This window comes from Littorina saxatilis, linkage group LG2 (assembly GCF_037325665.1).
Source record: "Littorina saxatilis isolate snail1 linkage group LG2, US_GU_Lsax_2.0, whole genome shotgun sequence".
NCBI classification, from domain to species: Eukaryota; Metazoa; Mollusca; class Gastropoda; order Littorinimorpha; family Littorinidae; genus Littorina; species Littorina saxatilis.
The window spans coordinates 50,235,894-50,258,037 of NC_090246.1; the positions used below are offsets into that span (position 1 = coordinate 50,235,894).

Sequence of the window (22,144 nt, forward strand, 5' to 3'; positions counted from 1 at the left end):
TAATCATCTCTCGTCTCTCATTTGCTCTTGATTGGTAGTGAAACACTTAACAGTATCCTTGTTTGACAACTAGTTTTGGGGCTGATATTATATACATGAGCCTTTGACACAGTTTGCTGTCTGGCATACCCGCCGTCGGTTTTCCCCTCTTCAAAGTGTGCTTGATAGTAGTATCACGTTGCAAGCTTGACACGATATCTCCTAGCAAAAAAACATGAACTCGCGTGCAAGTCAAACTTTGCAGGCGTTGACCTTTTGCTATCTAGGAACGATTCTTCTTCTTCTCGTTCATCTTCTCGTTCATCTTTTCGTTCGCTCCTTTTAGACGGACCGATTCAATTTATTTTTCTTTCCCCGAACTAGGTGGTGATTACAAAGTCGTGTTTCAAGTGAGACTGGTACCAACCTGTAAGCCATTCTGAGGACGAAGAGCTCGAGGGAGGCGGAGTTGAAGAGAAGGTCCTGGTCCTCCTTGCAGAGGTCAGCAAAGCCAGGCACCTTGTCGGCCCAGCCCCGCAGGATGTCGATGGATTGGATCAGCAGCTCGTAGAACTCGCTGACCCCGACTTCTTCGGGACACGGGCTTTCTTCTCCGCTTGGGATCTGGAACTGTAGGGGATATGGGTATGGTGTTACATGAGGGTCATCTTTGGGGTTGAAGAAGCTGAGCTAATGCCTGGTGCTTGTGTAAGTGCGTGCGTGCGTGCGGTGTGTGCGTGCGTGCGTGCGTGCACATTATTTTAAACAAGAAGACAGACGGATAAGCAAACAGACGGAGCATAAAACGAAGGAGAGAGTGAGAGAGTGAAAGTAGAGGGAGACATAAATGAGCTGAACTTCGTTTACAAAAATATTATAATAGTTTAAGATGGACAAGGGAATATGTGTAAAAATGGCCAACTAGTTCAGGGAATATTCGCCGGAATTTCATGCATTTTTAATTTTCTCTCTATATTTTTTTCTAATCTCCCTGGACATGGGAATTCACACCTTATCCTTTGTAATATGCCATAACTGTTAAACATTCAGAATATCATTATCACCTCGCACTAAAAACATACCTTTGTGTAGTCGAGATTGGGCAGGTCGGGTGAGGAATCGACGTGAGCACGGACCAGAGCAGTGATGAGGCTGACGGGGGGAGAGGGGGGAGACTCTTGGGGACTTTTGGGCTTAGAGGGCAAGCGTCCGCGCCGTCCCTTCAGTCCGTCCGTTCTGACCACTGCAAAAAGAGACAACAGACACACTTTGAAAAAACAGGCATAAATAAGGAAAAGTTAAAAAATAAATAAAAAAATAACAAGAAATAAAGGATGAAAGAAAGAAAGAAAGAAATACATTAAAGAAAGAACGCAAGAAAGATAGAAAGAAAGAATAACAATGAACAACATCTCAAATTCTTAACTTTGAGGCTTTTGAACTAGGAGGTGGGTGAGGGAAGGGATGAGGACAGGGGTTGCGTTGGAATAGGGTAAATGATCGATGTGTTGGTCAAACAGCCTGTGCAAGCTGTTTGTTTGTTCGTTTGCTGTTTTTTTTTATTATTTTTTTTAACAGTAAACTGTATTTTCATTCAGGCTCATCCCAGTCACTCTTGATCAACGACAGGAAGGAGTCAAATTCAGACCGTCAAGCCTCTTCCTTCTACCCGCCTTTCTGCATAGTACGGTTAATCTAACCCTATCTCCCCACCCCACTTCACTTACGATGTACAAATTCACAACACCCGTCAACAAATAAGGCCGCGCTCAACTGACAGTACGATACCTCCGACTATAAGTCCGTGACTATACTGTGTGTCTTCTCAGGGCCCGTAAAAAAAAAAGCTCTACTAGTACAGTGTCTTCCCACATATCCGGCTAGGCCCCACCACCCCGGCCAAATCCCTCGGAGGCATCTCGCATCTATGTGCCCTACCCCCTGGCCTGTACCGCTCGGGACATGACGCCAGCCGCAGACAAGCAGACGCGCAACAATGAGAAGAATGCCTTTGCCCCGGCGCGCATAAAGACGTTTCCCACATAGCCACGAGCCCGTGGGGCCGGGACCGGAGAGGCCCAGAATGCGTGGCTATAATTCCATCACGCCACGCAACGACGACCCCGGCAGCTTGGTCTAGTTCAACCCCGTCCCGGTGTCCCCTCCACTACTATCACTACCACCGCCGCAGTTACATCCGCCGCGTCACACTTACTGCTACCTACTATTTTCTTACTATGGTGGTGGAAGATTTTCCAACTCCCCCCCCCCCCCCACACACACACACTATCCTCACCACCCCCCACTATTTCAATTATTAATTCTGTGGAATATTTTACGTCTCCACCCCCAACCCCACCCCCTCCACCAACTATTTTCTTAGTGAGGTGGAAGATTTCTCCCCTACCCCACTACCAACCCCGTATTTTCTTTCATATGTGGAAGATTTCACCAGTAAATCCCCTCCCCCCTCCCCAACTACCACCCCACCAACTATTTTCTCACTTTCAGGTGAAAGACTTCCCCACTTCCACGTCCGCACTACCGGCATATCGCCACTCACTATTTTCTTACTTCAGTGGAAGATTCCCCAACATCCCCCATCACCACCCACTATTTTCTTACTCCTGTCAGGAGGACTTTCTTTCTTACTAGCGTGCCTGCGTCATAGCTGGTACAGTCGGGGTGAAGACACACACGTAGAGGACAGGAGGCTGTGGGGGGCGGTATATTGCGGGGCTGGAGCAGGGCCGAGGAGTGTGAGAACGGGGAAGAGAAGAGAGACATTCATAGTTGAGGAGATGCGCAAAATATGGGCGAGGAACGCGTCTCACGTGCAGGCTTTTATTAGTGTCAATATTCCAGTGTTTGCTGTCAATTACGTGTGCTTTGGAAATAGCTTTTGTTCTTCATCTAGCCGGCTGCTCCTGCTTCATTCTCTCTCTCTCTCTCTCTCTCTCTCTCTCTCTCTCTCTCTCTCTCTCTCTCTCTCTCTCTCTCTCTCTCTCTCTCGTTCTCTGTCTCCCTCTCACTCTCTCTCTGCGTGAGGAAAGCACAAAGGAGCATATGCACTGACTGACGCATATTACTTATCCACCATCTGTAAGTACGAGCTGCAAAACGTGCAAACTCGGACCGCAACTGACGAAACGCTGACATACCCCAATAACATATCACAAACGTACAAACGGTCAAGAGAACTGTAGAGCGCAAACAATGTGTGTTACGTGATACATGCCCTACATAAAAGGGGGACAGTCATTTGGAAGAAACTTTCTCCCCTTATCTTATGTTCCTCATGCCACATTGTCACTTATTGTTTGAATGTACAGGTACGGACGGGTTCGACTGTATTGTGAACTGTTTTTCTCTGAAATAATCAACACTTTTGCGCTGTCTATCTCTCTGTCCATTTGTACATGTTATGCATGTGTATTAACGTTTGCCAGTGTCAATATTGGCTAGTGTTTTGTCAGATTTCATGAGACTGCTACACCTTCACAGGCAGTTATACAGCCTAGCAAGTGACCAGAAGGACAGAGAAAGGGGCTTGGGTCATCTCACCCGTCACGACCACTACCCCGCCCAGTACCCGCATTATCCCCAGCGCTGGTCAGACTGACACACTCGCGCACGTGACCTCTGGTTTAAGTACCCGCACTGACCGCAGCCTTGCTGGACAGGGGGTAATAACTATAGAGCGATTTATTTTAAATATAAATTTGGTGAAATATGCGAAAGTTCTCTAATTGAGACACTTCATGCGCACGGCGGTATGTATTTGTCGTGCCTAAAATGTGAATTAGAAATTGCTTTATTTTTAAATTGGCAAAACGCTGCCAAAATCATGGCATGTATCTTGTCAGCCATAGATCTTAAAAGCCGAAGTGCGGCATTGGTCGAATAACTCTGATGTTTAACGAACGGAGAATAGAATTCAGTCTTCATTTGAAAAATGTAGCCTCGGCCGATTTGCACTCGAGTAATACAAATCCCACTAGAGACCAAAACCTGGCGCTGGTATAAAAACGGAAAAAAAGGTAAATCAATGGAAAGTTTATTTATAGACAAAACGAAACATTCACAAGTATGACCCCCTTATGGTGTTTGCTGTGGACGGACATACATATATAACGAGACAATTAAAGGAACTTCATTGCGCTAATATGAAAAGTGTGCGAGTTTTGAGTGTGTTTTATCTGACGAACGAAAAGAAGAAGAGTGTGTTTGATGGGTCTCATCGAGTACAGTATTGTTCGGTCTGCTTTGGGGTAGACAACACATTATGCGAGGATACACTGGATATGCGGAATCAAGTGTTTCATTATATTCGTAAGAGCTGGACATGAAAACGCATCAGGGGGTGTAACAATATACAAAGCGACGAATAACACACTCATAGCAAATGAGAGTACAGTCATTGAGTGTTATTTCACATGTACCAATTTTATCCATTCGTAAAACACACACACACATACACACACAAAGTGGATATTATTCATTCATCAGGTATCGTTGAAAACTCAATGGTTTTAACGGTTAGGTTAATACCAGTAAGAAAAAACATGTTATGTCTTTTTTTCCATTTCCCTTTGTTTTCTTCTTTTTTTTCTTTCTTGTTTTCCTTTAATCTTTTTTCACCTTAAAAATGTTGTTACCTTCTTTGACCATTCCAACTGCCATGCACTTCTGAAAGCGACAGAATTGACACCGGTTTCGCCTCCGCTTGTCCACCGGGCAGTTTTTGTCCGCCAAACACACGTACTTTGCGTTCTTCTGCACCGTCCTCTGGTAGGGAGCAAACAGGGTTCGTTAGTGTTAGTGCGGGTTAGTAGTGTTTTACTTGTTACAAGTCACACAAGCAAAAAGGTTATGACGATTTGTCATAAAAGGTTACTGATGAAGACAGCAAAAGCCTGATCATTATTCATTTATTATTATTATTATCATCATTATTACTATTTGGGTTGGTGTACCCTGCACACCAGCGAATTAATTACAGACAGGCTACAATGTTGCCATTATTAGTTAAAAACTCAGAGCTCAGTTGATAGTATGTTCAGAACGTCAAAACACAATAATCAAGCCATGTTAAAAACGGATATTTCATTGTCAGTCTTAAAAAAGGCACTCGAAATATGTGATTAGTATTCGTAGGAGGAACACAGAAAATACAGTGGCACCAATGATGAGACGACACCATTAGAGGAGCCAAGTGCCGATGCAAAGCAGGAGTCTTTTACGGCAGATATGTTACGGCCAATAGCAAATATACGTTATTAGTCAAGTTAACTAAATCAATGGAGGAAAAACATTTGGTTACAAGGTATCCTCTCGTCAGAGATTGGCCATATATTACAGGCACCACTGTTTATGGATTAACAAAGAACACAAACGGCTCAGACGTCTCACCTTGAAGAAGCCCTTGCAGCCCTCACAGGTGCGTACCCCGTAGTGCTGGCAGGCAGCGTTGTCGCCGCACACAGCACACAGTAGGCTTTCCTTCACCTGTCCGTCCCGTGGGGGTGGCGACCGGTTGGACCCAGGGGTGGGCGGTGTGCTTGGTGACTGCAGCTGATATTTCTGTAACTCTAGTCTGAAAACGAACCAGAAAATGCAAACATCTGTAACTCTGGTCTCAAAACGAATAAGGGAAGGGCAAACTTCTGTCAATCTAGTCTGAAAATGAACAGACAACGCAAGCTTCTTTCACTCTCTGAAAAAGAACAAGAAAATGTAAACTTCCGTAACTCTAGTTTGAAAACGAACAAGAAAATGCACACTTCTGTAACTCTAGTCTGAAACTGAAAAACACAATGCAAGCCACTCTTGAACCAAACAATTACATGTAACGCCCCTTCAGTCTGAAACCGAACAATAGAATGCAAATTCTGCCCCGCCAGTCTAAACCCGAACCACAAAATGCAAATTCTGTAGCTTTTGAAATGGAAAACAAACAAGCTACCCCTTCAACCTGTATCTGCTAAGGTACATGTCTTGAGGTACCAATCGCTGCCAACCATATTTTTTTCTTTGCAACCTGTTTCTTGAGTATATATGTGACAGTCTATACATACTTGTGCCGTTAGTTCAGAGTGCATGTTCATTTGACTGGTAGATATCAGAAGTAAATTAATTGCGCATTCCGTTTGCATTGCAAAACCAGCAAATTTATGTTCTGATGTTTTTTCCCATTTACTATACATACGAGTATGTATCCCCTTAAACGGCCATATTATAAAGCACATTTTGCGATAAAAATAAAAAAAACGAAAACAAAAACAACTTGCGAACTGCCACTTACAAATTACTCCAATTATGTACCGATCATTACGGTAATTACATTGTCCATTAGTAAATACGAGGCCGTGTTTGAACGGCGTACCATGTATGTATGCATATTACAACAGGAGAGTTTGAAACGGGAAACGGAACCAGATGCTCAAAGCGGGTAAAATAATCTCCCACTGCGTAATGTTTTATGACGATTGATTGATTGCTCCCCTTAGCCGCCCCTGACAGTTTGTAGTATATGAAAGGTATGTGCAATCAACTGTCAACCCGTTTTCTTATTGTATCCTTTGTGACCAATTTTACAATTAGTTAGCTAGCTAGTTATTTAGTTTTCAGTTTGCTAGCCAGTTATTTAGTTACTAAGTTAGTTAGTTAGATAAATAGCGTGCACAAATATTCTGCTAAAACTATTGAATTTTTCTCTCTCGATGTTTGTCATGAAAATCTGCGTTTCTACAAGGAAATGTGTTTGCTTTCTTTTTTCCTTGAATGTTTACGGACCTGAGTGATTGTATTGTGTTGTTGGACTTTGTGTGCTCAACAGCTTTTTTACTTTAACAAAATTCTCTATTAGTAATATTGTTGTAACAACTTGAGTCTCGGCTGTTGTATACTTCTGTCTAATAAATGTATCGTTACGGCCAAGCGTGATAAGCAGGCCACACCTTGACAAAACAAACAAAAGTGTTTCTGACAAAGAAATGGATACATCCAGTAACCTGTTTTGCACAGACGCCAGGCGACCGCCAAAGGGTGTTACTGCCTGCACAACGTTCTAGCGTACTTTTAAACGCAAGTCATTTCCTGCCAGATGACCCCAAACCGTCACCCATCGCCCACCCCCACCCCCCACCTTCTTTCTCTCTGTCTATCCCTCTTTTTCACATAATGGCTGCAATTTCCCGTCATTTCGCCGAATACATGTATGCTGAGCCTATTATCTACACGGCTAGCTTTTTTGTGTGTGCATGTGCTTCTCTTGCATGAAGGTGGCCTGGATGACTATGTGCACGACCTCCGAGCCTTTGGAAAAAAGAGCCAAATAGAGGCGTTTTGAGTTTGATTAATAATTGTAATAAAAGGATTGCACTAATAGTCAACTGCCCAGCCCCCTCCATTCTTGTGCATTTGTTATAAAGTAGACGGCTAACGTAAAACAAGCTCTTTGCTTATCATAAAAGCTGCATTTGTTCCAAGATAAGACTGACTTTAAATGACAATTGAACATTTACAAATAAAACAGACAGACAGACAGTCGGACAAAAAGACAGACAGACCAGACAGAAAAGACAGACAAAAACACACAGTACATACACACACAAATATTCACGGGTGGACAGAGACAGGTGGAGTGGTCCAGGTGACCAACAGCAAAGTAAACGACACAGAACAGTCACTATAACCTACCCGTCAGGTGTGGGTGGGGTTGGAATGGAGAGGGAGGGTCTACGATGGTGGAAATTGTGGGGGGCCATCTGGATGCTGAGGTCAGCGCGGTACGACGTGGGCACTCCGTGAGAGAAGGGGGAGAGGGAGGCGGAGGAGCAGGGGGAGAGCCCCTGGCCCCCGTAGAAAGCCGTGTGGTAGCCGGGATACATAGTGCCGTCCCCGCAGTGGTAAGACACCGGGCCATCATAGGCCGGCACCTGGTACATGCTCTGTTTTTGCTCCAGCTCCCCGGGGAAGCCTCCCTGGCCTAACGCGGATTGCGCAAACACGTCCTGAGCGCCGGCCTCGAAGGCCGCCTGCTTCATGAAGCCCTTGCCGTTGTCCAAGAAGCGCTGGGCAGAATAGAAGTCCGGGGCGTCCGTTGTGGCGAAGGCGTGATACGTCTCGTCGAAGCCTGGCACGGGCCCGGCCTGGGAGACGGGATACTTGTCCTGCAAAGCCTGACCAGAGAGGGTCGGGGAGGTGGTGTGATCTGGGTACAGTCCTGAACTGCTTCCGTAGCTCTGTTGCTGTTGTTGGTGTTGTTGATGCTGTTGTTGATGTTGTTGTTGTTGTTGCGTTTTGCCCACCGAGTCCCGGCCTGTGCCGGAGACCGCAGCAGCGTAGCCATCGAAACCGTACGCGTCAACGTAACTCTGCGCCTGGGCGGCGGCGTGGTCATTGTGCTGAAAGCTGACCAGTCCGGCCCCGCTGCTCTCATACCCGCCGCTGCTGAAGCCTTCCGAGGACAGGTCTTCGTTCCCGTAGCCTGCCACCTCGGACTGGAAGTCGTGCAGCGGGAGGGAGAGGGAGGCGGAGAGGATGTTGATGTCGGTCATGGCGGTGGCGGGCGTCACAGTGCTGCTGTAACCGAGGTTGCTGTAGTGTCCTCCGTGTGTTGAAGCCACCATCCCGCTCCCAGAGTCATAGCTTGGCTGCAACACGAAGAGATGATTAGTTTTCCAATTTTGAAATGGCAAAATGGTTTAAACGAGTACCGAATAAAAACAAAACAAAACACCAACACAACATCCAACCGCCACATCAAGCAAACGAAACAGAATAACGTTCAAATAAATGACTGCATTACCCATATACATTTTCGTTAACATTTCCATTCACAAACAAAAATATGGTTGATCTCTCTAGTCAACGTTTTCTCTTTGGACGGTAAAAGTGTACTCCTGCTCTCTGTTGAGAGAGACATGACATATTGTGAACATGGTTTAACATATATTATTTGTGAGGTTTTAAAACAGCGTGAACACTGCGCTGCTATCACTACTACAACTAACTAATTTTACTACCACTGCATGAATATTGCTATTGCCGCTGCTACAATGCTGCTGCTGCTGTAGCTGATCGTAAATCAAATCAAAGTGGGAACTCTTTGCAAAACTAGAAACCTCTTTGAGCGACTGTGTGTATGCCGTGTTGTGTCAAGATGGCCATGTCCAAAATCATGCAAAACTGCAATAGACGTTGTCCTCTTTAACTCTTTCTTTCCCCACAGAAACATTAATTGTGTTTTTCCACAAGCTGCCTAATTAGTCTAACTAGGACAACAGGACAACGCAGAAAAGCAACGAAATGTGTCTTACTGTGTAGTGCAGCATACTAATTATCTCTTTCCTGAACAATTTTCTTTTCTTTTTTCTGTTTCTTTTTTTTTTTAAGAAAAAGAAAGCCTGTTAAAGGGTGCGATTGCTGATTAGACTTAGTCACTGCCCCTCATTCATAAACAATCACCCTCTGTGCTAATCGACTAATTGTTTCTACCACGCGATTAGTAAAGAACAGATTTTTAGCAGCACCGCTCATCCCGAAAACCGCATGTTATTAATATTGATAGAGATCTTGATAACAACGCGGCAGGCACTGTTTCCTCCCAGTCCCAGAACGCGTCGTGGTGTTTTTTCTCTCGCTCATTCCTCCTCCCTTCTCCCCTTTGTTTTTTCTCGTTGTTTTTCTTTTATGTTATTTGTTGTCTGATTAGAGAGAAATCGCCCGCAAGCGTTTGTGTGTGTGTGTGTTTCTGTGATCTTTCGACCCGGAGTCATTTCTCATTCCCGTTTGTTGTGTAGACGTCTTACTGACAAGTTCAAGTTAGACCCCTCTCTCCCCCATACAGGCGTAAAGAACAAAAACTATCTAAAAAAAAAAAGTTCTTCTCAGCGACTGATTCTGTTTTTGTAACGGTACACATAAACCGTTTGTGTGTGTGCGTTTGGGGGATGGGTGAGGCGGGAGATAACCACAAGAATAACATCTTTTTCTTCTGTTAAATCTAGCCTTGCGATCCCAATTGCATTTCACACAGAACAGAATGTACTACTTCAAATGTTCAAACAGCAATGTGCAAACAAAGGATCATGCAAAATAAAATGACTACACCAACTTTCTCACTGAAGTTCACCAATTAATTTAAAAGAGTTCTATAGCTTTCTGCTTCGGTGTCTGCAACTGCTGCACGGGCAGTGCATTGAAGGGTGCAGATGATGAGAGAGAAGCGACAGAAGTGTCCACGTGTCCGACTTGCTATGGATCAGTGACCGACCACACACCCGCACATGCCCGTGTTTTTAATAGCTGACAGTTCCGCAACTCACCAACCCAAGCGATCATGTCCAACAACAAAATTAATGGAATGGAAAAACTGGCCACCAGGGAAATTAATGGCCAACCTACTCAATGATCTTCTCTCTCAAAATTAGTATAGCTGGTAAGACTGTAATTAACTGTGCAATGAACATGTGATGATTGTCTGAAGGAGAGTTACAAACAAATCTTTCAGACTTGTAGGAAAATATTATCGTAGAACACTTTATTGTTAAGTTTATAGTCCGAATAAAGCATTATGATCAACACATGAAAGACACAAATCATAGCCATAATTATAAAAGAACACAAAACGAAAATAAAATAAAGTAAAATAAAGTAAAGTAAAATAAATTAATTCAAATGAAGTAAAAAAAATTTAAAAAAAGACAAAATCAGTTAAAGTAGAATAATAAAAAATCAAATAGAACAAATAATCCCAAAACATATAACAATAAATACTCAGATTGAATCAGTAATAGCACATTGTCATGAGAATATTAACGGCCAAAAATAAATGTCCTTGAACATCATGACGTCTTTAAATAATATTCCGCTTCAGGAAATATGCAAAGTCATCAGAAGTCCCTTTTTTAACACAATTGTTCCGTAAATATTACATTTCGTAATTGTCTCACGCATTTCAGCAACTACCTTTTGTTTAATGGCGCAATCTTCAATAAATAAACATACAAAATGCCATTTTCCAGTCGACACTCTTTATTGTTGCATGTGAACCAAATTACAGCAAAATGCGCACTGTAATCTACATTTACAAGTTTTGGTATTGTGGGTTCCCTATGATAAATATTCAGCTCCCAATTTAAGGAAACCTGCCGTTGTTCACAGTTATCTCCAATGTGATGCTATACACAGCAAAATATCATTTGAACCCCCGTAAGCGTAGTATCTTTGTTAACAATGGTTGCGCTGAGTGTGTTTGTTTTGTTTACCGGCATAAAACCCAAAAGTCACTTGGTCGCGGCAACGAGTCAAACCAAGCCATGACGAAAAACGAATCTTTAAAAAAAATCCAAAAAAATCCAAAGCTGTAAATGTGTCAAATACAATCAAAACCGGTGAGACTGGTCGGTTTACTTTTTTTTTTAAATGCCCCCAGAAAAAATACGAGAAATTACCGGTTAACGCCAACACTGGGTAATATTCTTTTATGGTATTTCTTACTCCCTAACCAGAAAAATGCGGCAACGAGTCAAACCAAGCCATGACGAAAAACGAATCTTTAAAAAAATTTTTAAAAAATCCAAAGCTGTAAATGTGTCAAATACAATCAAAACCGGTGATACTGGTCGGTTTACTTTTTTATTTTAAATGCCCCCCCAAAAAATACGGGAAAGAAACCGGTTAACGCCAACACTGGGTAATATTCTTTTATGGTATTTCTTACTCCCTAACCCGAAAAATGCGCAAATGTCCAGTAAGTCCTCAAATACTGGGTATCAGTCGTAATACAATTTCATAATTTTATAATCATAAATAAAATTCTCACCTGAGACTGTAAAAGCAGCATTGATTTTTCGTGACTATGTCTCTGACTGTGGCTGTGGTGAGAGGAGAGGTGAGAGTCGGCGTGCGTGGGGGAGGCGTTGGAGAGAGGGGTGGGGGCGAGATCATACGCCGCTGTTGCAGTTGCTACTGGACTTGGCAGCGCCGGACTGGTACCTGCAGACTCGCTGGACAGACCTGGAAAGACATACACACAGGCCCTTGAATACTATGGTGAGAGAGAGAGAGAGAGAGAGAGAGAGAGAGAGAGAGAGAGAGACAGAGAGAGAGAGATCAAATCAAATCAAATGTTATGAGGGGTTGTGGCATAATAGAGAGAGAGAGAGAGAGAGAGAGAGAACAAGAGAGAGAACAAGAGAGAGAAAGACAGAGACAGAGAGAGACGGTGGTATGATGTTGAGGAGAGAGAGGGAGGGAGTGGGAGAGGGGAGGAGAGAGAGAGAGGTGAATGGTGTGTGTGTGTGTGTGTGTGTGTGTGTGTATGTGTTTGTGTGTGGGTGTGTGTCTGTGTGTGTGTGTGTGTGTGTGTGTGTGAGTGTGTGTGCTTGTATGCATTGGTACCACGCTGGAGTTTGTTTGCATGTAACATACAAACGATGCGTATGTCGTGCCCCTTCTCTTGTTATCGCTGCTACTAGCACTATCACCGCAACCACATCATACACACTGACATACAGTAATGACAATAGATAAAACACACTGTACACCAGTTTACACTGTCTTATGTTACGTAGAATCTGTCTTGGGAAATATAAGGCCGTCCTATATAATAGCTGAACGTAGACAGCATATGATCCGTAGTCTCACGTCTACTACAAAATTAATAATCTCATATTCCTTGAACAATAAAGGACAAGACATAAAAAAGAATAATAAAAGGAAACGAATATTTTAAAAGAGATGTCAGTATCGGAGATGGATAACCAACAATGTTATGGTTTTCTTATAATTGTAGGCCTATATGCAGGGAAAAAACTTTGTTTTGTACCAAATTTCTCCTAAAATATTTACTTTTGCAATGATTATTCATGAAAACAAGTAAAGATTTTGGTATTATAGTGTAAAACAGTTTTAAAATCCTTTTGTGAATTGTTTTTGATATACCATTGACACTAACGTTTAGAACAATGAACGTATTTTACATGCATAGCAAGGTAGGTTATCATTGCTTTCATGATCATGATAATCTATATGTGAAGAATGATAAATATTTATTAATAACCTGTGCCCATTTCACTAGCTCTTCGTCGTTTTAAGCCATAAAGTCAAATAAGAACTTGCGTCAGGAATTAGAAACCTCTTTTGTAAACAGCTATGTAACTAAATAGCGTAAGATATTATTATTATTATTATTATTATTATTATTATTATTATTATTATTATTATTACTTGTGGTCGACAAATCCTAAAAAACACATAGGGGTGCACAGATTAAAATGGTCTGTCTAACAAAAAGGTAAAAGTCACAAGAAATATCACGTTTACGAAAATTAGATAGTAATCATAAGAAGTTAAATAACAACAAAAACAGATGGTTACGATTTACAAACGCACCTAACCCAGAAGCTTAAAACGTATTTTGTTATTTTGTTGTGTGATTGAAACAACAACTTTTACAAGTATTTCCTCAAATGAATTTTTCTTCTTCTTCAATTTTCTACTTGCAAGCTTTCAAGCAAAAAGTGAATGAGCTCATTTTTTCATTCTCTTTGCATTTTCTACAACGTCGAACGTAAGCGATTTAGATAGATTAAGAGTGATATTGCCCGCCTTTTCAAGAACAAAACGTATATTTATTTAGTAGTTCATTACAAACTACAATACAATATAAAAAGGTATCTACAGTTGATATAATCAAATATAATTTTCATTACATTATTAAGTTTATATAATTGTTATTTGTATATCATGATTTATATATTATAATCTATACAAATAACAGAATGCATAGACAAAAATCATACAAACAATTGCAATCACTTTTAAAAATCAACTATCATAACATAATGTATTGTTCTGAAAATAAGCAGTAGCAATTATAGTAGCAAAGTTACCAACAGGCCGCTCTACAGAAAACTAGAGTGTCAAACTAAAACGGGCATTACAAAATGTCTTTTGTTTTGTTTTGTTTTGTTTGTTTTTGTTTTTGTTGTCTTGCTTTGTTTTGTTTTGTTTTGTCTTGCTTTGTTTTGTTTTGTTTTGTTTTGTTAGTTTTGGGTTTTGCTTTTCGAATCGTTTTTTTTAAATTACTATAATTGTTGTTTTTTGGTGTTTGATTTGTTAACATTACCGTTTCTTGAGTATAGGACAACAATGGGACTCCGATGTGAAAATGAATTTACATGGTCAAGCGTTCTTTGTAATCATTATCTGATCCAGTTTTAATTTTTTTCTGTACAAACTTTGTTCTAAACTAGCTTTCAAGGGTCTTAATTTCCATTATTTAAATGTTTTGGAACATTTGCTTTCATTAAATACTGTTTCTTTTGTTGTTGTTGTTGTGGTGGTGGTGACGGTGATGGTTGTTGTTGTGGTGGTGGTGACGGTGATGGTTGTTGTTGTGGTGGTGGTGATGGTTGTAGTTGTGATGGTTGTAGTTGTGGTGATGGTTGTTGTTGTTGTTGTTGTTGTAAATGACGCAGCGTAAAAAGTAAGCACATAGTTCAAGAGAGCAAGTCTTCCTCGCACATGTGACGCACCACATCAGGGAGAACGCATATTCTCTTTCTGTCTCTCACTCCCTACCCCCACCCCCATCCCCAGTAAACAAGTCTACTTGGCCGTATGTGTAAGGTACGCAAAAACAAGCTGTAGGCAAAATGATACAAATAGAACATACGCACAAACGCACAAACGCACACGCACGCACACACACACACACACAGACATACAGACACACAGACACACACACACACACACACGCACGTACGCACGCACGCACGCACGCAGGGGTGAACATGCACATGCGCGATTCCATATCATACGCGACTGAAACACATAACTGCCATGCCGTGATTTGCATGATTTTAAAACTCTAGAAGTCTTCCATACACAAGTCCTATACCATGAAAAGATGAATTTAAGCGTTTAAAACAAAATGGCGCAAGGACTTGAACTGACGCAAACAAGTTACCCTTTTTTTTATTACCAAAGCGCAATTGAAAACGTACAAGCAAACATGCAAACACCTAGGAATCCTATATTATAGTCGTTAACAAGACAACGAAAAGAAAATCAATGCCCATCACGCAGATGTGAGATAGTTTCTGTAAATGAAAACGCAATTTTTGTACAAAACGTACGGAAGGAAAGTAAGGAAAGAAAGCAAAAAAAACCCACAAAAAAAACAACAACATCAGAATCTTTCAAGAAAGCTCACCTTGATGATAATGTAAACATGAAGAACGAGCCTGAGAGAAAGAGGAAAGTAAAGTCCTGTATTTCATGTTGAGTACAAAAGCCGGCACGTAAGTTTGTTAAACAGCCATAACTTTTGTTTCTCCTGCATCAGCTTCCTGCCCAGCTAGCCAATCACAGCCTGTCTCTCTCCCCCGCTCCTCACCCTCCATATAGAGCCCACCCCCCTTGGGCTGCGTTCAGTTCCGAGGTCGCCCGTCACCGCTACTGGCTTTTTCTCCCTGGGCCCATGCGCCTCTGCGTTCGGCGTTTCTTTCTGGGACTGAGCAGGGTCTCCTGCATGGATAGCTCAGTGGTCTGTCTCTTGCCAAATGGTTTTAATTGTTCTTGTTGCGGTGAGTTTTTATTGTCCAGCCCTCAGCCTGACACGTGGCGCAAGTTGGTCAGAGATAATGAACGACCCCGCACTGACGCATGCTCACTCTCCCCCCGCCATGAGCTCCCCCAATCAGCTATATGGGATGGGTTTAGCAATAGCTATTACTCCAGGACATCTTGAAAACCACGGTGGGGGTTTCAACAATGACACCTTTGTGGAAGACATATAAGAATTGGTGATGGCTGTAACATCAGGACATCTAGATTTCAGAAAATAACTATAATTCCAGGACATCTTGAAAACCACAATGGACGTTTTAACTAACATAATTTTGAAAGAAACCTGAAGCATTAGCAACAGATATAACAACAGGGCATCTCGAAAATCAAAGCTGCCATTGTAATCATCATTCTTGGAAAAAACATCTAAACCTGAATAAGAAGAATTAGTAATCGCTGTAACTCCAGGACATCTAGACAACCATAGTGACTAAAAAAACCAACCCACTCATATACTTGTAAAAGACATTCAAAGAATTAGTATTAGTAGTCACTATGATATCACGACGTCTTGTAAACTTCAGTGGATATTTTTTATTATCATACTTGCGAAAGTGTTCAATTAAGGTCTGTAACGAGACAATATAAGTTTCGCCGATCTCCAGACGAAATAAAAGTATATTTAACCTGTTATTCCCCTACACAAAGAAATAGGAAAATGTCCATGACATAATTATGCGACATGTAATCTTCCTGGTACGGACAAGGAAAAAGTGGATGAGGGTAAAAAATAAAGAATAAAACGTATTACAAAGAACATAACACAGCCGGTTACTTTGGAGATAACATTCAATTCAATTCAATTCAATTCAATAAACTGTATTGTCTGAATGTAGATAACATTGATGTATCTATCTATGGAAACATAAAAGAAAGCGTAACACACGTACATATTCCACCCTCACCTCACCCCCTACAGAGTCAAGTCATCAAACAGTTATGCAAGGTTTGTTTCACAGCTCTTTGTTTCTTTGTCAACAGCTTTGATTATTTGCTTTGCGTCGATAATTTATTATTATATATTAATGGTTGGGTAGAAATGTGTCCATTATTGCCTTGGAATGTAGCCATAAAGGCAATGCCAGGACGGAGAGAGAGCGGCGAGAGAGAGAGAGAGAGAGAGAGAGAGAGAGAGAGAGAGGGAGAGAGGGGGGAGGGAGAGAGAGGGGGGAGGGAGAGAGAGAGAGAGAGGGAGAGATGGAGAGGGAGAGATGGAGAGAGAGAAAGAGAGAGAGAGAGAGAGAAAGAGAGAGAGAGATAGAGAGAGAGAGAGAGAGAGAGAGAGAGAGAGAGAGAGAGAGAGAGAGAGAGAGAGAGATGCAATTTTCTCCCTTGTGTGTAAGCGGAAACATTTGGAAAGCGAAGGGAAAGCGAACAGATAACAACTGCAATGGGAAAGTGAAGCATGAATCCAGACACGCCCAAATGCACCACGGCATGTCAGACCATAGAAACATTTAAATCACTCGGAACGATTTCTGAATGCGTTTCATTACTTTAAATAGTAACATCAACTGTTTGCTTTCATTCAAATATCTCACTTTACAGTTTATGGCAAATGACATGTATCTCAAAATTTTCCCTGAAGTAGTCTTTTAAGGCAATTGATTTAACCCTCAAAACAACGCATTAGACGCCGCATTCGCAGAACGTCCTGTTTCTACTCCACAAAGTCTTGTCACCAAAAAATTGAAACAAAAGCGCAGACAGCTAATTTCAGATAATTGCCAAACGGCTTTTCCCAATGGGACACTTTCCTGTATCCGTCCTCCTGGTAGCAACCCACCCCCTTTCCCCTTTTCTAGAAATTTTCTCTACAGAATAGCCGACACAGATGAGATGGTCGGGGGGCCGATGGCATTTTCAACGAGTCGGGAGATTTGCCGCCATTTAGTGCGGGCCTGTGACACCCCACTCGGGAGATTCGCTCGGCAGGACCGGGCGCTTCCTTCCCAAATGCCAAGGGTGACGCCAACATATGGAAAAATGATAAATATACCAGTTTACGATTAATTATTAACGATTAGGGTTTGGCGAAAATTAGGCACTGAAATCGTAAACGCCCGCTCTGGTCGTGCTCGTAAAGGAGCTCCCATGACATGGTGGTTATTCTCTGCGAGAGCGACGCTCGCTTACCCCCCCCCCCCCCCTCTAGCTTTCTCTCCCCCACCTCCCTTTGCCCGTCGCTTTGGTTCCCCTTACCCATCCCGGCACGGGACAGTTTGTGGGCCCTCCTACACCGTTTCTAATAGTAACGGAAGTTTCGGAAGTTTAAAAACTTGATAAACAGATTTAGTGTATGAGAGGCAATAGATGAAACAGAAGTATTTTCAACGTTTTTTTTGTGTGCATTTTTTTCTTCTTTCTTTTGGTTTGTTTATTTTTGTAAGGATATCTGCAGAGCAAGGACATCTTTATCCGCAGGATTCTCTTGTTTGTATGTCTCGGCGTTGCGGGATCCATCGGCGTTCAGCAGAACAAGAATTCTAAGAAATGTTAAGAAATTTGAAATACAGATTTGAAATAGAAAAATATTCCAGTTTCAATTCTGGTAACATTACCAAATTTGTAGAATTATGGTCCCCATATGAAGAGTTGGTTAGGTAGTACGCTAGGTTGTGCAGAGATGTGATGATTTGCGTATATATATGTGTTTTTGCTTTGATTTTTGTTTGTTTGTTTTTTGTTCTTTGTTTTTTTGTTTGACGGTATTATTAACTGACTGTAATAGTATTAAGCAGGTAATACGTCCATAATTGTCAAGTACTGTAATCTGCATGTTATGTTAAGCTCCGGCCTTACTTGTATGCGAACGGATGTTATATGTCCGTCTGTCTGTTATGTCCTAATGTTGTATATATATATATATATATATATATATATATATATATATATATATATATATATATATATGTCTTGTATACTTGCCATTTACATATTTATTACAAATGTTGATGGATGAATGATGATACATTGTAGACGGATGCATGTTATTGATTAAAAGCCCCACAATGATGTGCTTGGCAAGACAAAAAAAGAAGAAAAAAAGAAGAAAAAAAGAACAAGAATTCTTTGTGTTAAAATGTAACGTCTTTATCGGAAGAGATTTTTCTTTCCCCTTGCCAACATCCGGATCTATGTTATCTCCACCAGGGGGACCCTATAAGCCGCGGCCAGTCTCAACGGCAAAAGAAAATGGATGTTACTCGTGTCTTTTATACACCACCTGCCTGTGTCATTTTCTGGTTCGATACCGTTAACAGCATAATCACAGGGGAATTCTGTGCAAAAGGTTTTGGTCATAATAATGTCGTACATTCATGACCTAACTGCATAACTCTTCGCAACAAATGATCATTTTCCCTTTTAGCATGCGTAAACGAAGATTTACATTTTACATGGCTAATTTTCCTTTCCATTTTCTGAAGGTTTTTTTCTCAGCTTCCACTATATAACCGAGAGTGGCTTCATTTGTTTGCTGGCAAAACACTCTGATAGTTGTAAAACAATGCTCAGTAATATCTGAATGACCATTTTTGTTTGTTTTTTGGTGGTTTTGTTTGTTGGTGTTTTTTTGGTGTAAACCTCAAAAACGGACACGTACAAGTGTTGTCCCTTTTCAATCCGTGACAAATTAAAAGCCTACCCCGTTCGGCATAAGATAACGTCGAAACTATGCTAGCCAGTCGAGCAAAGTAGACATTTATGTGGTTCTTTTTCTTTTAATTCCAGCTAATGTCTGATGTTTTTCATTTTCAGTTTTGCCCACACGAAATTCATTCCCAACAGATACCCGGCCTCGGCGATTTTTCGGGTACCCTGATAGTAACGGACGGACACGACCAATGTTTGTTCTGCAGCTCCGACAGGGAAAAAAAAAGAAGAAAATTGCATGCAATATTGTCTTTCAAAACAAAAGTGTATAAAAGACAGGTATAAACAGTGACACGAGGGTAGGCACGAGAATTCTGGCAGGAGGCAAGTTTGGGAATTGAACCCCTTACAAGAGGAAGCTGTGCATTCTTGGCATTCGATTCACCCGCGAGATATCTGACTGCGTCATCAACGCTGATTTGCTGGGGTCTTGTCAGACAAAGAGTGGCAAACAAAAGGAGGGGATAGCAGCGCACAATGCCTAGCTGCACAGCTTCCAGATGGACCCGAAGACCCGAAAGACATGTAGAACCTGAAACTCGAGATGGAAGACACAGCAGAGCAAAGAAATAGGAGGGGGAGAGAGTGGGGGGAGAGAGAGGGGGGAGGAGACACATAATAGAGAGAGAGAGAGAGAGAGAGAGAGAGAGAGAGCGTAAGAGAGAGAGGGAGACAGAGTCAGAGAGAGAGAGAGAGAGAGAGATAGAGAGAGAGAGAAGAGAGAGAGAGAGAAAGAGAGAGAGAGAGAAAGAGAGAGAGAGAGAGAAAGTAAAACCTGAGAAAAAGAGAGAGAAAAAAAAAGGGAGGGGTGCCACTGAGCAGAGATCCCTAAAACTCAGCCAAACACTGCCCGGGCCAAGCAAGCTGCGTTTATTTGGAAGCATCACTTCTCGGGTGGCCCTCCCCAATTGGAATCGCATCCAGGACCGGTGACAAGCTCTTCCACCTGCGCCACCGCGGCCCCGTGTATATGCGCACCGATAGTTATCGGTTACTTGTTTATTTTGTCACTCCGTCCGGTAGATATTTGACTCATTGTATTCAGGCTCTCTGTCTATGCTGTCGGTTTCCCTTACCCAGTCTGTGTGTTTGTCTGTCTGCCGGTGTAACTGTATGTGTGTCTGTCTGTCTCATCGTATGCCTGTTTGTCTCTGTCTATTGAAAAAAAATAATTCGTATTTTAATAGATAACCCACACACATACAAATATATATATGCCCTGCATTACCTCTTAAGTTTGCACTTGTGCTTGCGGTTGTTGTTGTTGTTGTTATACTTTCTCTGAGATCATTCGAAAGAAAATGTACATTCGTCAGTGAATAGAAGAGTTAAATTTTAACGTCTGATGAAAAACTTTTTGTTTGTTAAACCTACGTTTGATTTAACAGGTAAACCCCAGCTGCATATTTGACCAACACTAATCGAAAACTTTTCCTGCAGAATGTAGCATCATATTCATAATGACAAGAAAAATGCTTAACAGATCTACAATTTATCTGAATAAAAGTGACTGATCTCTGACTCATGCCTTTATTTGGATCAGCATGATTATACAACATTACGAAATTTCCTTCATGATTAAACTCGCTTCATCAGCAAAAACCTGACTTCAAGCGTATTCTTTCTTTCCACTGATTACTCGCAAGATGTAATCCTCAAAACACTGAAAAACAAACCAAGTATTCTTTATAATTATGCAGAAACATTATCACTGTTAAAGCAATCTTTGCTTACTGTGTGTGTCATATTTTTTGTTTTATTTTCTTAGCTTTCTTTTGCCTCTCTTTTTCTATCTTTCTTTATTATTTTTATCTATCGCTTTTTATTTTACTCTTGTTGATGTTTGTTGCTTAACCTCGATTTCTCTAAATCCTTGAAATTTCTTCCTCTGGAAATAGTATATTTAAATTAAACTACACTGGAGCTTTCTCTGGGTAAATGTTAGTTAAAGTTAACCGTATTTGTCTCTTGCCTGTAATTCTACACCCTGCCACGAAGAAAACTGTTCTTCAGACAAATTCGACACAGAATTTCCAACGCCGTTAATGTTCAATTTGCTAAGAATCGCCTGGCAGAAGTCATTTTGCCTGGGTTATTTTTAATTAGAAACTCAGGGGAACAAGTAGGCTACAAACAGGGGTGTATAGATCAATGATTTGTTCTCCTTTTTTTTCTTTTTATCTGACATGTCCTAACTTATTTTAAAAAGAAGCTGAAAGCAGTTTCAGATGCAAACTACCATGCATCACACACGCACAGTAAAACGACATACTCAGTACACAAAGGGCCGCCCAACGACTTTCTTGACTACCAAACAAGTTCGAGGCTGACTATAGATAGTTTGTGATATGTTTAAAAAACAACTGAAAACCCGAATACATTATATGATGCGTAAAAGGCCAAACTGAATTTTTTTTTAATTTACAAAGAAGGTCAAGGTTGACTGCAAATAGTTTGTAATATGTCAAAAAGATTACTCTCTCCTCTTCCTCCTCCAACCATCCCCCTCCCCCCGCCAATTTTTTCTTCTTTTGATTATGCAGTGATAAGGAGAGCAAGGATCGATTTTCCAAAAGCTATAGCATCATACTGTCTAAATCGGTACATCCGCTTGGGAACAAAAATGCTCCTTGTCGACTGACATTCTATGGGTGTTTTTTTCTCTTTCAACTTTAAGTTTTGATTAACAGTCGATCATTGGAAGCATTGGATGCTGTCTTGGATATGAAAAATCGGTACACCGCGGGTAAGACTTTTACAATGTGTTTTTGTCGCAAAGGGGTAACTTTGCAATGACGAAAGACTAAACTTCAACTAACAAAAGGTTCATTTACGCATCTTTGGTGAACTATATCCACACTGAATTGTT

At 41.4% G+C, this 22,144-nt stretch overlaps 1 protein-coding gene across 1 annotated transcript in view; it reads right to left on the minus strand.

Moving 5' to 3' along the window:
* LOC138959163 (probable nuclear hormone receptor HR38) overlaps nucleotides 1-22,144 on the minus strand; it is a 77,682-nt gene that overhangs the window by 7,869 nt on the left and 47,669 nt on the right. Inside the window, exons 2-7 of the mRNA XM_070330539.1 lie at nucleotides 11,810-12,003; nucleotides 7,681-8,636; nucleotides 5,392-5,575; nucleotides 4,638-4,767; nucleotides 1,062-1,222; nucleotides 407-609 (exon numbers count right to left, since the gene is read on the minus strand). Coding sequence (XP_070186640.1) covers nucleotides 407-609; nucleotides 1,062-1,222; nucleotides 4,638-4,767; nucleotides 5,392-5,575; nucleotides 7,681-8,636; nucleotides 11,810-11,830 — 1,655 coding nt within the window. The 5' untranslated portion in view covers nucleotides 11,831-12,003. The remainder of the gene's footprint in view (nucleotides 1-406; nucleotides 610-1,061; nucleotides 1,223-4,637; nucleotides 4,768-5,391; nucleotides 5,576-7,680; nucleotides 8,637-11,809; nucleotides 12,004-22,144) is intronic.